Consider the following 17,084-nt stretch of genomic DNA (forward strand, 5'->3'; position numbering starts at 1 on the left):
TTTGAATCCTCTGGACTTTTTTCTTTGGGGATAAATTAAAAACGTAGTCTGTCACGATATTTCAACAACTCCAGAGGACATGCAGGTATGTATCATTCTTGTTTGTAATTGTCTTCAGCAGGCAACACTGGAAGCAGTAAATAATTCTTTCATTCAACGAGGGCACCAGTATATCGGTGTCCAGGGTCACCACTTTGAGCACCTTTGAATGTTCTACTCCTAGTCAATGGTACAGGAGAGTCAAAGTCAAAAAAATGGTTCAAATGGCTCTGAGCACTATGATACTTAACTGCTGTGGTCATAAGTCCCCTAGAACTTAGAACTACTTAAACCTAACTAACCTAAGGACATCACACACATCCATGCCCGAGGCAGGATTCGAACCTGCGACCGCAGCGGTTGCGCGGTTCCAGACTGTAGTGCCTAGAACCACTCGGCCACTCCGGCCGGCAGTCAAAGTCAGTTTTGTGTTATGTTTTTACTTGGTTTTCATTTGTTTTCTGACAACTCCAGCACGTGGATGAGTTGTGATCCCAGGCTCAAAGTCAGTGTTGTGTTATGTAATTAATTGTGTTTCAGTGAATGGTACACTGTGATACATTTTTGAATAGGTCCTTAGGAGAGGAAATGAAATACCGAATAAAAACTACAGGGTGCCATTTAAAAGAGTCATACCACTGTTCATGTCTTTGTAAAAAACAAAGCTACAACAAAGGCAATCATGCTGATTGATGTCCCCCTGACGGCAAAAGAACATTTGCTTGAAACATTTTGTAATTTGCATCTGGACAAACAGTTATTTAGGGTGGTCAAGATAAATGGGACACCCTGTATATATATGTGTGTGATGAAATGCCCATAATTTCCAAATGCTCTGTGTTGATCCTTTGAAGATGCCGTGAAATAATATAAACAGTGCACTGATGTGTTTTGAGTAAACGTTTATTGATTGAGGTATATATTTCCTAAATTGAAAAAATAGTAATAAAGGTTGCTTGCTTTCATTCTGTTAGTATTACTGTATTTTCTTTAGAAGATTTGGCACCAGAAACAGTTTGTTAGTTATTGGCAAATTTTTGTGTAGTTATTAACTCCAAAATTTTTGTTCTGGTAGTTCTGTCTGTATGCCACATGTAATTATATAAATAACTATGTCTGCATAAACATGCAGCTTCACTGTTAAGTTATAGACTTGTACAAGAATATGTGACTCAATATCTTTTACATTTGAATACAGTTACGTTTTGAAAGTTTTTGTACTATGGACTGTGAATGAGTTGTATGTGACCTGCTTAAAAGCATAAACATAATTACATGTGGGGCTTACTTGCATCTAAATTTTAGTTATATACTAGCCATGACACTTGCTACTGTAGCTGTCCAGGAGGGAGGAGGGAGTTGTGCTGCAGCAGGCCAATTAAATAAACTTGTAGTTCAGCATGTTGCATAATGCAAATGTCCTTTCAAAGTTCTCATGTTTGAATTCTTTTAAATGGTCAAGAACTACAACAATTTATAACTGAATCAACAGTACTAAACCCCCCAGTTAATAGTATTAAGAAATTAATCATTAGCACAATAGACATGTTTTAAATTGGTTTCCTTATGCTTGAGACAACAGCCATGAAATGTCAATGAAAAGAATTAACAATTCTGAAGAAGCTGTACATTTTTTTTAAAGATATGTTGATCACTATTGAGCCGTATCAACCAAATGGTCATTTTAAAGTTAATGTAGTAAATGTCTGAGGACAGGAACATTATTTGAAAGTAACCATTTGATGGAAATAAGCAAATAGTGATATAAAGCAACTTATTTAAATAATATACAGCCTCAACACAACAATTTTTTTTAAAGAGACGCTGTTAGTTTGAAAAGAGACACTTTTGTTTTGAAGTGAACATACAGTTCACTTATGGTAACCTTGCATCAGTTCATTTTTATAAGCCTTCAAAATATGACACTTAATATTTCTTTCTTTAGTCAGTTTAATAATAATAATTGTGATGATGATGATGATGATGATGATGATGATGAACTCCATAAATGTCTGCCAGACTGCTCAGTTTTATATTTCTCACTTCTATCTCTCTGTGTGTTCCAGATCATTCCACTTAAAGCGACAATATGGTTGATGTAATGACTATGAAGAACCACTGGACTGATGATGAAGTTGTTAAAATTAAACGAAAATCAAAAAGACTTCTTTTTGATAGTGATGAAGAGTCTGAATCAGTGGATAATGAGCCACAAGGTTTCACTTCAGGCAATGATGAAATGAGCCACAGTAACGGAAATGCTGACTGTGATGATGATCATGGAAACAAGACTGATTTTACTGAGTTGAGCACTCCTGACCTGCAGCAGTGCACCGTTAGAGAAAGCTCAGTGTCCACCCAGAAAGTAAGTATATTAAAGTTCATTACTTTTTATACCAGTGTGTTTATCACTTTTGAAAACATCAATTCAAATCGAGTAAAGGTTAATAGAAATTTCTATATACCAAACAGCTGGTTGACTGACAATCACATGCAAAAGCTGGCACACTAGCTGGTGTCCCTTCATCTGATAACAGAGAGAGGAAGGGATTTGAAGAATTACCCTTCTCTTGTGGTGTATGAAGCATTTGGAGTTAGGGAAAAACTAGTGAATGTATAAAATGGAAAATTCAATTAAGAAAATTGTGACATTCACCGACAGGCTGGCCAGTACTGCCTTTATTGGAAGTAACAGCCAGTACTGTAGATAAAAAGATGACGGCATCTTTTATCTTCTCTCTTCTCTCTCTCTCCCTCCCTCTCCCTCTCTCTCTCTCTCATGCTCATCCTCCTTTGCCATATAGAGTGGAAGTGGATTAGTCTTAGCCTGGGTTTTGAGTGATCGTGCACTCCGCCCCCCCCCCCCCCCCCCCCTCCTCCTTTCTTGCTCCATCAAACTAATTCCTCTTTCCTCCCTGAATAGAGGAAAGGTAGTGAATGTAGGATTCTGAATGTAGCAGAAAGTACCTTTAGTCCATACCAACAGTGTGAGTGGGTGTTAATTGGGTGATGGTGGTGGTGGTTGGGGGGGGGGGGGGGGTGCTTTAATGGCTTGCGTATGCAAGCACAAATACCCTGCCATTCATAATTAAATTTGAATGTGATTTTGGGGTGTACATGGCGCAAAATTTAGTATACAGAGCTGCCACCTCTGGCAGTAGCAGTGGCTTTAACTTCATTGGGCACTGAGTTGAACTGAGTATGGATGACAAACTTGGGTATTTCATTCCATGTTGCTTCAAGTTTATGCCAGAGTTAATCAGTCATAGTGTCTGGCTAGTGGTGGTGTGCATGTGATGCGGCAACCCATCAACAGATATTTTCAGTGGCCTAGAAAACTAAAGAACATGTTAAACAGGGCAAAGGTTGAACACCCCCTATATCGAAGCAGAACAGAACAGCAGGGGAAATGTGTAGCCCTGTATTATCTTGTTGGAGGATAATGTCACGGAAACGTTGAAGATATGGTGCAGCTATTGGCTTAACATGTTATAAATGTCGTGTCTGCACTCCAGATTACCGGCTACATGCACAAAAAGTGATTGTACTGTGTATCCCATAATGTCATGCCATGTGCTGTGCCTTTATGATTATTACAAGTGTAATCTGGCGATGTTCATTCTCCACGTGTCATCACCACACACACACATTCATTGTGATGCTGTACACAGAATTGAGAGAGACTGTGTGATTCCAATCGTGTCCAGTTTTGTTGTTGGGTATACAACTTTCTGTGCTGCATTAAGGAAAGCTGCAACAGTGGTCACCGTGCTGACAGTCTGTGCTGCTCTGGACATCATGGTACTGTCTGTGTGGCCTCTTGCTTGCTGTAAACAAGCCCATTTCCTTACTCAAAGTACATGATGCGGCTGTACGATCCTGTGTGGCCAAGTGAACTATATTTCTGCCCTCTCAGGCACTAAACAGTCATGGGATCTCAACTAATGCCATCAGCAATATTGCGGAACAATGAATGTCTGTCTCCTGAATGAAATTTTTACTCTGCAGCGGTGTGTGCGCTGATGAAACTTCCTGGCAGATTAAAACTGTGTGCCAGACCAAGACTCCAACTCGGGACCTTTGCCACAAAAGGCAAAGGTCCCGAGTTTGAGTCTGTCAGGCACACAGTTTTAACCTGCCAGGAAGTTTCAACATCAGTCTCGATAGGCCACCATCCTGCTGCTGCTAAATTCCTTCACACAGTCGTAGACATTTCTCCTTCTTCCATGAGACATAACACGATCTTCACACAAACAGCCAGATGCAGCTGTGCGTTCTGATTGAGAAACCTGCTGCTTATCTTTCCTTATATACAGAGTTAGATGGTATTACAATTTCCTACTTTGTGCAGCCACATTGAGATGCTAGTCATTTACATATACAAGTGTGTAGTACACTTCATGCCAGTCTGATATTTGTTGCCTGGGTTGTCTTCATGGTCTTGAAATTTTGATGCCCAGCAGTGTACTGTCAAGGGAGCTATAAGGCAAATCTAGTTATTAAGTTGTAGACTTCTATCATCATCATTGTCGTCGTCACAAATCTTCTATGATCTCTTCCGAAAGTGTCTTGGTTTGAATTTCCAATTACCATACATTTATCAAAAATTTGGCTTACCAATGAAAATAAGAGCCCTGATGAAATTTTCTAAGAATTATAATAGAAAATAAAGTAACAATACCATCCAGATAAATTTGAGTAACTTGACAAGTGTTTCAGTAATCTATATAAAAACTTTTGTTCAGAAATGCACCTGAGGATGTACCTGTATGGTACGAAACTGGTTGTGCTAGTCTCTGTGCAACTGTAGTAAAACAGGTAACATGGCAAGTTGGACTGTAAATCAGTTTTACCAGCTTTTCAACACCCCAGTATATTTAAATTTTTTGGAGTGTTACTTTTAGCATGTATGTATAAAGAGGGTCAGCCAAATGCTGCCACTCTGTATGTGTGAGTACTAACCAACAGTGGAAAGTGTAAGATGAAATAACAATAGTGTTATGAAAAAAGATTGTTATTGTTACTCATCGTATAGAGGAGCCACCTTCTCTCTCTCTCTCTCTCTCTCTCTCTCTCTCTCTCTCTCTGTGTGTGTGTGTGTGTGTGTGTGTGTGTGTGTGTGTGTCCGGGGGGGGGGGGGGGGGGTTGTTGTCACGTTTGATTGAAAGATTTGTATTTCATGTTGTGTAAGAAAAAGACTTGTAGTGAACAAAAATTTGCTAGCGTTTGGTTCTCATTTTAGCGAGACAAGTTAAGAAGCTGCTCCGACCAGCAGATTTTGTCAGCAAGAATGCTGAGAAAAGTTGTCACCGATCACCCACTGGGTTATCTACTTTCCAAACATTTAACAACCTCTAATGACAATAAACCGCTTGACAGTGTGACTCTCACTTTCTTACAACAATGACTACAAGAATAGATTGTTAATCACAACCATTGTGACTATCCACTCAATTTCAGGCAAGCTTCAAGAGTCAGCTCAAAGGTAGTGTGTTACCTAAAAGTTGATTTCTATTATGTGTTCATTGGAAGCATAAATAGTTCAACAGTTTTACAATAAAGTGAAACAATGTCCACCATTCCCATGGATAAGTGGCTTACTGGTATTTGTAACAAGAGGTCCTATGTAAAGTAATTCACCGAATGTTTCACCTCCGTCCAAAGTGTGCATTTTTAATAAGGAAAAAGATCCAAATTTCATTAAAGTACATTCTTCTTTTGCATCTTCCTCTGTTTCTATGAGCAACATTAGCTCGGAATGCCAAACTAAAATGCATAAATACCAAGTTGATTACCTGAAACTAAATTAGGGTTTACCAGTATTATTTTGAAAAATGAGGAGTGGCCTCAATGTGTTCTATGTTTGAAGGTTTTAGATAATGATAACTTGAAGCCAGTAAAACTGAAGACACACCTGTAAACAAAATGCCCACGCCATTTAAGTAAACCCATTGATTTTTTAAAAAGTCATGAACAACAACTAAAAGAAAACATCAGATTTCTCAAAAAATAGATGTCAGTTCCTAAGACTGCCTTGAGAGAATCCCTATCCACAAGCCTCTTTACCAGCGGAATTCCCACTTCTTGAAGATGTTGGTTACGACTTCTTGTATATGATATTTTGATACTTTCTACATAGTGGAAATTCGTTACAGTGTAATACATTAGCTTTACATTTTGTTTCATTAAAAATCTGTGATTGATATATTATTTTTGGCATAATGTTAAATTCCTGTTTTTATTAGTTTGTGGTATGTGGTGATACAAATAGTTAACATGGAGTTGACCGCTCAAAAATGGTTTTATATTTTACTAATGTATGACAACATGTAAATGACTTACCTTTAGCTTGTCCTCATCAGTTTACAACTGTGATTGCATTACTTCAGTCAGTTTATAGGTTTTGACATAAGCATTACTTTTAGGTATTTGTCAAAATGTGACACGACAGTAATTTAAGAGTGACATGTAATTTTGACCTTAGATTAGTACATTCATTTTACTGTTATATGGCATATGTGCATTTTGTTCCTGAGTTCATATTCATACAGTGTGTAACTGGTTTCTCATTTTATTTCTTAGTTTATTATTTACTTTGATGTCACACCCTGTACAGGTTGGTTTTTTGTAAATGTTTACTACATATTACCACTGTATAGAACTGATTTCTTAAATTCTACACTGCCCCTTCATTATGTAGTTCGCACAGTTATTATTGTTGTTATCTTTACACAGGGACTTGAAAATGGCATAGCAAAATGCTGAAACTGGCTGCATAAATTAATTACATCCAAAATACAGATGGCCAAAGGTGGTTTTAGTTTAATATTTTATACAAAGGACATTTGAGTTCGCAGACAAGCTGAATGAAAAGAGTGCTATACATTTTAGCTTTCGGCTAAAAGACCTTCTTCTGATGTAGAAAACACCCACAAACATTAACATTCACATTTGCAAAAGCACAACTTACGCACACATGACCACTGTCTCTGGGTGCTGTGTATTGGTACTACCATATTTTACGGTCTATAAGACACACTTTTATCTTCGAAAAATTGCTTCCAGTATTCAGGTGCATCTTATACTCAAAATTAATGTAAAAATGTCCAATGTTTGATTTAAAATTCCCGCAGTCTTAAAAATGGCTATATATTCGATGCCGTGGGAACCTCTCTCTGTCTAGCAGTCTGACAACATTGGATTCAACTGGTAGCAGCAGTGCATCGATGCAGCGAACATGTCGCGGGGTTTCACAAGCTTACTAACACTGTCTCCCTCCTGACCCACGAGGACAAACCCAGAATATTGTTTAGCCTATGATATGTCATTGCAGTCTACAGTGCCAGTGAACTTGAATTGAAAGTGATTTGTGTTATCGGTAACTGTACAATATTTTTGTTAGTTGCTGGTTTCGTAATGGAATGAAAAAAGGTAAGAGATATTCGTGTGATGTGGACTGTAAATTGAAACTAATAGGATTTGCAAAAAACATGGAAACAGAGCAGTTGAGTGGAATTTTGACCCCTACACAGACAGAGAAAAACAATTCATGATTGGTGGGCTAGTAAAGAAAAACTGAAAAAAAGATGGAGATTAAATGTGTCATGGACAACTGAAAAAAAAAAAAAAAAAAAAAAAAAAAAGAGGGTGATTAAATGTGGCATAGACGTAGCATGAAAATTGAAACCAAAATATCTCGGAAAATGCTACAAGAGTATGAAGGGAAAATATTATATTTCTGTAGCTGTATTATTCAATGTTGATAGAAAACCAGTGTGGATCTAACAGAACTGTTGGCATGTACTAAACTTAATCCACTGATCATTTTCAAGCACAGGAAAATCCCAAAACCTCCTGAAATACCTCCAGGTGCCATTCGCATTCGTGACAAGGGTGGGGTGGACGAGGTTGGTATGAAATTATAGATTAACAGAGTGAGGGAGAGAACGAAGGTGCTTTATTGGAGCAGAGTTCTCTTCTTGTGCTGGATCAGTTTAGTAGTCATGTGAAAAAGTCTGTGAAAGAGAAACAGAGACAGGGAAATGCAGAGCTTGCTGTTATTCCAGGACTTACTTCACAATTGCAACCTCTTGATGTCTCGATAAATAAACCATTTAAAGTAAATGTGAGAGAGGACTGGAACAATTGGATGATTGTTGAAACCCAGCATGAATTCTTGGTGAAGGGAGCCTTAAAACAACCTACAGTCAAACAGGTGTGTGAGTTGATGAAACAGTTGTGGTCTAGAGTGAGAGAAGACATTATTGTTCAATCTTTCAAGAAGTGTGGAAGCAATGGGGATGGATAATGGGCAATGGAATACCACATTAGGTGAGGTAGAAAGTCTCTTGGGCATGAAGTTCCTCATCTCAGAGCATGATGATAGATAATCAGAGCCCTAGCAAAGGATATGGTTCAGCCATTCCTGGCCAGGGTGCTATTGGGTGATGAGGGGGCACTCCTTTTGTGGCCGATTCTTTGGGGATGGTGGTAGGATTCGGGGCCGCGTGGAGTGGCTGTGTTTGTCAAGGACTTCGCGGCCCCTCCCACCAGAGGTTCGAGTCCTCCCTTTGGTGTGTGTGTGTGTGTGTGTGTGTGTGTGTGTGTGTGTGTGTGTGTGTTGTTCTTAGCATAGGTTTGTTTAAGTAGTGTGTAAGTCTAGGGACCGATGACCTAAGCAGTTTGGCCACTTAGGAATTCACACACATTTGGTAGGATTCAGGGTGTGTAGTCCATCCCAGAAGCACTCCCAATCTGTTGCCATGAGGTCCATATCCCAGTGGCAGACTTGCCCAATGCTCTCCACCAGCACTTCTTATTCTAGTCTGGTCAAAGGCTTATCCTACTTCTATCAGAGGCAGGGTCACCTCTAAAATCACCTGTGTCATATGTCAACTCTGCCGCAAGCTTTTTACGGTGATATGAAAATCCTCCTGCTGTCCACCAGAATCCATGGTCACCACCAAGTTACGACCGAATACAAAATGGACCGCACAGTGACACAACATGTAGCTGAGCACAGCTTGCTAGATTTCAATGGCTACTTCACAATGTGAGTAATGTGGATCCTTCCCTCCACCACCAGCTTACCTAAACTATGCAGATGGTGTTTTCTTTTCAACACATCCTTCGCTGCTGTAACTCTGCTGTCCTCAAGTATCTGTTAACCTGCTGTCCCCATTCACTTCACCTGACAGTTTCCCCTTCTCCTTCCCCTGTCGTACCATTCCCTTCCATTTCATGTCTCCATGTAACCTTCATTTTGTGCTGCTCTCCTCCAGCTCCGAGCTCCCATCACCCATGCATCACGTGTGTAGCTTGTGCACCTGCCACTCCTTACTCCCAAACTCCTAGCCAGCAAACCATTGTCTCCCTTCAAGCCACTACGCTTATTGATACAGAGCCACAAAGAAGTTCTAGAAATGCCAAAAAGGACAGTTTAAACTGAGTAATAGTGGATCACTGAGAGTCCAAAAAAAAACACACTCTTGATACTCACATGCAGTTAGTGTTACGTGGAACCAAATCATCTTAAAATATCACTCTTTATGTCTTATATTGAATCATAGCTTATGTTATCAAGGAAAATGAGCTAGCTGGTGAATAGTAAAAGCAGTCTGCTTATAAAAGTATGATGTAACATCACCTGCCGGAATGTTATCCCACTATTAAGGAAGAATTCAAAATCAGAAAATTTTTCCAGAAATGAAAGACTGTAGATTGTGAAGTTGGCAATCCATCACTGATGCTACTGCCCCCACAAACATTGCATAATAGTCCAAATCTATTTGTATTTCGAGTTTGTCACCTGATACGTTATTGTATGAATGCAGTAACCGATTCAAGTGCAGTAGCCGTTAAGATACTCAAGTCTTGTTAGGAGTGAGTGCTTTCAAATATTAACCTGGCCATCTTGATTTTGTTTGATTTGATCCATTAAAAATGCTTAGTGAAAGCCTGTGACTAAAAACAATAGGTTTCGCTATGGAATAACTTTTCTGTTAAAAGTCATAATTTTCTATTTACCGTATTTACTCGAATCTAAGCCGCACTTTTTTCCGGTTTTTGTAATCCAAAAAACCGCCTGCGGCTTAGAATCGAGTGCAAAGCAAGCGGGAGTTCTGAAAAATGTTGGTGGGTGCCGCCACAACTAACTTCTGCCGTCGAATATATGTAGCGCTACACAGGCATGCTTTGTAGGCACAAAGATAAATACTGGCACCAAAACCTCTGCGTCAGTAAATAAATTAAAAAAAAAAAAAGTGGAAGACGAGCCCTTTTCCTCCGCCCAGAGTTTCGACCACTGCATTTTGGTACATTATCCAACGAAGTAAATACAAATTCTGTATTGTTGATCTTCGAATGTAGCAGCATTTCAATGTACAACAAAAATCCGACTGGCAAGACTGTTTGGGATGTTTGTCAATATGGCCAACTCTACATTCTGAATTTTTTCCTACCTGTGAGAAGAGATGGTTGCTAATAGGAACTTTTATGAATTGTGAATCACATGCAGTATTCTCTTCGCCATAAGATTAATACGAATATAAACATTTTGCCATGTATTGTTTCGTGTTTGCTACTATCTCATTTAAATCCTGTCTGCCTAATAAACTACGAAACTAGAGTGAGACAACAGCAAATGCGGAAGAATATACGTATCATGTCATGTTTATATTTGTATTATTCTTATGCTGAATAGTGACACAGTCAGAAATGAAGCACAGCAACTGACTAGATTTTTAAATGTAAGATGACTCTAGTATCTGTGCAGAATGTAATGAACTAAAGAGGCGCCTGCAAAGATTTTCAAACGGAGAAAAATTTTCGCTAAAATTTCATTCAGAACATCATCTATCATACGCAGTCTATTATTTGGTTCTTGTTGATCATTATCAAAGAAAGCAGTAGTGTAAGTAACAACAAATGTTTCGCTAATGAGACGATTCCTCTGGCGACAGGCTGTAAACATGCACTATCAGAATGCGACAAACAGTGCATGACACAGTACAGTAATGCATTTTCAGCTTAGAGTGACGTAAACACCTATAACAAAGAAAACAGCGCTTATCAGATCAAAGAAAAGTAAGCAATCAATTCAAACCAGACGAAGCACGTGAAAAAGGAAGGATATCCGTATAAATACGGAAGGAGCGCCTGACGCGTAGCAATGGCTACCTGGTAAACCTTAACTGCTAAGCTTACGACTCGAACCAAACTACTGCAGCTGTATCGTCATTCATTCGACCTAAATTGTGTCTCATATTACAATTAGACGAACTTTGTTTCGATTTGGAGGTGCGACCTAAAACTTTTCTCTCCCCTTGAATTTTGAGCCCCAAATTTCAGGTGCGGCTTAGATTCGGGAAATTTTTTTTCCTTGATTTCGAGTCTCATTTTTCAGGTGCGGCTTAGATTCGAGTGCAGCTTAGATTCGAGTAAATACGGTATCTGTTCTTTGCATGAAGTGTTTCAGGAAATGATTTGCATTTTCAAGTGTGTTTTCTACGAGCTATGCCATTTATGCATGATGTTTTCTATGTCTGTGAGGTGCTGTGTTGTTCAGTTACTTTAACTGTGATATATAAAAAGTGCAGAGTCTTTGATTAATTATCCATGTCTATATAGAGTTGGTGATGAAATTTGGAAAGAATTACTTGTAGTTTTCTTGTAGTCCATTTGTGCAGAAACTCATGTATGTCAGGGTCTGGCCTTGGCAGCAAGAGACTGTGATCATGTTTGTGTGAATTGCACTTGCAAGGGGGAGGGGGGGGGGGGGAGAGAGAGAGAGAGAGAGAGAGAGAGAGAGAGAGAGAGAGAGAGAGAGAGAGAGAGAGTTGTCTAATTCCGATGAAGGCCTTTCTGGATGAAACCATATTTGTTTGACAGTCCTTTTGTTGTGCCTGTTGGGGACTCTCTCTGCTCTATGGTGAGTTGCAACTATGCTTTTCATAATATTGTCATCGTTCATCCTGGATTTTCCATTGTTTGGTTCTATTTAATCTTTCTGGAGATACAGAGTTTTGTATTGTTATTGTAGGTAATGGTACAGTAGCTTTGTACTTTTGCCTGCTGAATCTGTAGTAGCATTGTTATAGGTGACGTTTAAATCACATGTCAGTTTTGTGCTGAAAAAGAGCCTTATATCCACCATATCCCAAAGGACAGCTGTGAGCAGCTTCTGATTCAGTTATAGTTAATAAGGTTATATGTATAAAGGGCTGCAAAGCCTTTGTGTGTCTTTTCTTTCGGACATGCCCTAAAGAACAGACGCCATTTTTGATCATGCAGCCATATATGTGTACATGATACTAAAGAAAGGAAGACATAACTGCAGTTGGGCATTGATATACATCAGTGGGGAAACTTGAAAATTTGTGGTGGACTGGGACTCGAACCCCTATTTTTCATTTTCTCGCTAACAGTCACATTGACTGCTTCGGTCAATCAGACACGATCTCTGACCGACTCAACTTTCCACATACTTATTATGTAGTGCCCCTGGCCATTACCATCACTACTCACAGTGATCTACTGATTCCTGTAAAAGTTAAAGTGTGTTGTTCATCTGTAGAGGAAGAATCATTGGGCCATCCCACTCTAATTATTTATATATGTGCTGTCTGTTCTTTCGGATGGGAAAATCTTGGTATGAGTCCTGGTTCGGCACAAATTTTCAACTTTCCCAATCGATGTATTTCCGTGCCCAATAGCAGCTAATGTTTTGCTTTACTTTTTTATCATACTCATATACATGGTTGCATGGTCAAAAATGTCTTCTTTCGGACATGTTCGAAAGAACAGACACTGCATATATATAACTAGAGCTGGACGACCCAGTGATCCTTTTTGTGTAGATGCACAACGCTCTCGAACTCTTATGGGAATCAGTGAATCGCAGTGAGTAGTAAGGGTAATGCAGAGGGGCACTACGTCAGTAGTGTGTGGATGAGTTGGAAATTTTTAATTGGTCAGGGACCATATTCAGATGGCCGAGTTGATCAATGTGAACGGTTGCGAGAAATGGAAAAATCCAGGTTAAAGTCCAGGTCTGACATAAATTTTCAACTTTCCTCATTGAGTATAGCGACGCAAAAGAAAGTATTACAAAGGAAAACAGTACAGGGTTAGAATAGAAAAAAAGCCGTCAGGCAAAAATCAAATCCTGGATTTTCCATTTTTTGATTTTCAACTTTCCTCATTGACGTTTTTCAGTAATCAAATGTCTTCCTTCACCTTGTACCATGCCTGTCTATGAATTTTAAGCATGGTGCAGTGTATGATGGCTGTTCAAAAAGTAAGGTGACCTTTCAAATTGTGCGGGCAACATACATTCGATTATAGATATTTTTTTTGTTATGTTGGTACACATGTCCTGAACATATTTTCACAGTTTCAAGTGTACAGCATACTTCATTTGTCTTTGACAGATGGAAAGGATAGACATGTTTTAGTGTGCTTGGCGATTTTCGATCATTATAAAAAATGGAGCAAAGAATTTGCATCAAATTTTGTGTGAAAAATGGAATCGAATGCTCTAAAATACTTGAAATGTTGATAGTGGCATACCATGAGTCTGCTCTAAGTTAAAAATAAGATGTTTACGAGTGGTACAAGATGGCTGAGAAGATGCCAATGACGAACATTGCTCTGGACGCCCCAGCACATCAGCAACAGATCATAACATCAAAGCTGTGAAGAGGATTGTTTTGGAAAATTGTCAACTTACTGTAAGAGAAGTTGCTGAGGATATTGGCTTGTGTCATGCAATTTTTTTGAATGTTTTGGGCATGAGATGTGTGTCTTTGAAGTTTGTTCCAAAACCTCTCAATTTTGATCAGAAGAACTGTTCTATGAGCATCGCTCAGGAGCCCTTGAATGATATCGCTGATGACCCTGATTTGCTCTAAACAGCCATAACTGGTGACGAAATGGGGGTTTGCATTTATTACGTCGAAACCAAAGCACGATTGTTCCAATGGAAACATCCCGGAGAGCCAAGGCCGATAAAAACACACCAAGTTTGATCAAATGTCAAAGTTTTGCTCACTGTTTTTTTTTCTTTTCTTTTTTTTCCAGTTACTGTGGCGAAGTGCATCATTAATTTTTGCCTCAAGATCGTACAGTCAATAAAGAGTATTACCTTGACATTATGCGCTGTTTGTGAGAAGCAATATGCGAAAAATGTCTGGAGTTGTGGAAAAACAATTCATGTCTTTTGTGTCATGACAATGCACCTGCTCATTCATTGTTGCTTGTGAGAGATTTTTTTGACCAAAAACATGACAATCATGCCTCAGCCACCATATTCACCGAATTTGTCTCTCTGCGATTTGTTCCCAAAACTGAAGAGACCTATGAAAGGATGAAGATTTTCAACGATTGAGGAAATAAAAACTGCATTGCTCGAAGTACTCAAGGCAGTACCAAAAAGTGCTTATGAGAAGTGCTTCAAGGATTGCATGAAGCCTTGGCATGAGTAGATTGTATCTGAGTGGGATTATTTTGAAGGAGACAGCATGAATATTGATGAGTAAATAGATATTTTTTCATAAAAATATAAAGTCTCCTTGCTTTTTGAACACACGTTGTAATGCTTACTGCAAATAGTAACTTCAGTTTTGCGTGGTCCTTTTGGAGGTGATATGCTCTTGCCTTCTTCCCAACCAGTTATAGGGGGACTGTGATCTCTGAACCACATTTCACTTGCAGCAATTTAATCAGTGTTCTTAGGTCCCAAACTAACACAACCTTGTAACTTGTTACATATTTGGGAAAAAAAGAGAGGGAAAAAAAAGAAAAAGAAGAAAAGAAAAGGTTCAAATATTTGTGACTGCGTGCTTGAAATTCATTACTTTTTTCCTCACATCTCATTGGTTATGTGAAAATATCATCGATTGAATACACAAAATTGAGGTGCTGCCAACCTATGGGCAGTAGAGAAACACTGCTGTGACTGGTACTATTCCTGATATAGCTTTTAGGCAGATTTCTCTTCTGATCTCCCAGCATCGAAATATCCTCTTTTGCTAGTAGTCGATCAGTGAGACAATCTCCCAAGCTCATATTTTAGGTGCATTTGGTATCTGGACACAAGCCAAGTTATTGTTCCCGTTCTATTGACATTGATGTTGGCAGTACAGTAAACTCTTAATTTTTGTTACATACTGAGGACACTGAACCACAATTTTATTTTGTTTGTTTGTGCCAGTACACTGTTCCATTGCTGTAAACCTATTTGGTACTTCACGTTATGATATTTATAAATGTAACAGTTTTTAAACATTAGTGTTCTAGCTACCCTGTTTGATTTATTGTGGGATGTTAAGGTATTGGTGATCTGGTTAACTGAATCTTCAGTCCGTTCTTGGTAGAACAACATTATAATAAATGAAAAGCACTAGTTTGCTTTGCTGTAGAACAAAAACAAACTAGTGCTTTTCATTTATTATTGGTAATCTAGTAGTGTAACCAAACATATTACTTTAATTCTTTTACGTTAAAATCTTTGAACCATATCAGTCTTCATTTCATCAAAAGTGTGTTAATTGTACAAAAGTATTTTTATGAATTTGTGAGATACTGAGTACAGCTTTCAGCTTATACCATTAGCCACACCACTGGGCTAAACAAAATCAGTTGCACCATTGGGCTAAACAAAAATCTCACTCTCTCTTTTCCTCATTACTTTAGTCTTCACTGTTATTGATATGTATCTTACTGTAACATGGGTAAGATAATGTATTTAACTCGTTCTAAAGAAGCTGCGAAGGAGTTGAGAGAGAATTTCCTGTCTTAGTTGTTGATTTTGCTGCTGTTGCTGTATTTAATTAAATATATATTTCTACTTGTTCCTCTAATAAGGAAACCACTTTTGAAAATAGTAATAGATTGATTTTATAAACTTTGCTCAATTAATGTTCCTCCATATACAGTCACTGTTCCAAAATAAGGATTTATATGATGCTGAAAGCACAGATGATGATAATAGTGATGACGGTGAAAACAAAGAAGGTGATTCTACATACATCAGAGACAGCCGTGCTGGAGGGAGCAGTAACAATGAGGATGAAAAGGAGATTTTTCCTACCACTACCTCCATGGATATTGAACTCTCATCTTCACAGAAGTTAAAGAAACCCATGAAACCAACCAGACAACCAGCATCTCGGAAGGCAAGACACCAACAATGAATCAATTAATTTTGTTTGTTTTTAATTCTTAAGTGGTGTAATATGTTACTGATTGGTGTAGTTCAGTCATTTGATTGAATGTTTTAAATTTGTCATGTTCAGTCTCGTAGTTGTAAATTTCTCTTTTCAAATAATGATGCTCACAATCATCCTTCCACAGGCCAAAACTGCTGCAAAGAGTGAAATAGATAACATTCACAGTGAAACACAGAGATTGCTTCGCCAGTCTCGTTTGTCATTGCCGTACCATCGCCCTAAGCAGCACAGTATTAAGGAATTCCTGCAAAGGCGGAAACCTGTTGTATCAGCTGTAAAAGAAATTTCGGAGGCTACAAAAAACCTTGGACTTATCTGGTACTGCATCTTTTTTTTAGCTCCAGACTGAAATAATTTATTGTTTGAAATTTTTGTATAGTATAATCATTTGAGTACAGGGGACAAATGAGAATTTTCTTTACAATAAAATAAATATGTAGGCTAGCTGATTGGGAGAAGAAAACTGACACATTGTGTAGAATCACATACCTTTCAGGCCTCTAATGGCCAGACTTACTTTATTTGGCTACCAGTTTCGGTGATTTACTACGCCATCTTCAGGCCCCTGACAGATGTGAAGGAAGGTCCCGCCTCAGTTCTGCCAAAATAGGGGCCAGCAGGTGATGGTGGAAGTAATTGCTATAGCAAGCAGAAATCTATAGATACCAGTACTTGAATGCTGGCCTCTATTTTGAGCAGAACTGAGGTGGAATCCTCCCACACATCAGTCAGGGGCCTGAAGATGATGTAATAAATTGCCAAAACTGGTAACCAAATAAAATAAGTTTGGACATTAGATGGCTGAAAGGTGTTTGA

General features: G+C 38.6%; 1 protein-coding gene across 2 annotated transcripts in view; it reads left to right on the forward strand.

The window, feature by feature from the left end:
- Positions 1–17,084, forward strand: part of LOC124613077 (claspin) — a 195,951-nt gene that overhangs the window by 50,772 nt on the left and 128,095 nt on the right. For both annotated transcript variants that reach the window (XM_047141662.1, XM_047141661.1), the window contains exons 2-4: positions 2,106–2,404; positions 15,975–16,214; positions 16,393–16,586. In XM_047141662.1, the coding sequence (XP_046997618.1) occupies positions 2,129–2,404; positions 15,975–16,214; positions 16,393–16,586 (710 nt within the window). In that variant the 5' untranslated portion in view covers positions 2,106–2,128. The remainder of the gene's footprint in view (positions 1–2,105; positions 2,405–15,974; positions 16,215–16,392; positions 16,587–17,084) is intronic.

The sequence above is a fragment of the Schistocerca americana genome, chromosome 4, assembly GCF_021461395.2.
Source record: "Schistocerca americana isolate TAMUIC-IGC-003095 chromosome 4, iqSchAmer2.1, whole genome shotgun sequence".
In the NCBI taxonomy this organism is placed as follows: Eukaryota; Metazoa; Arthropoda; class Insecta; order Orthoptera; family Acrididae; genus Schistocerca; species Schistocerca americana.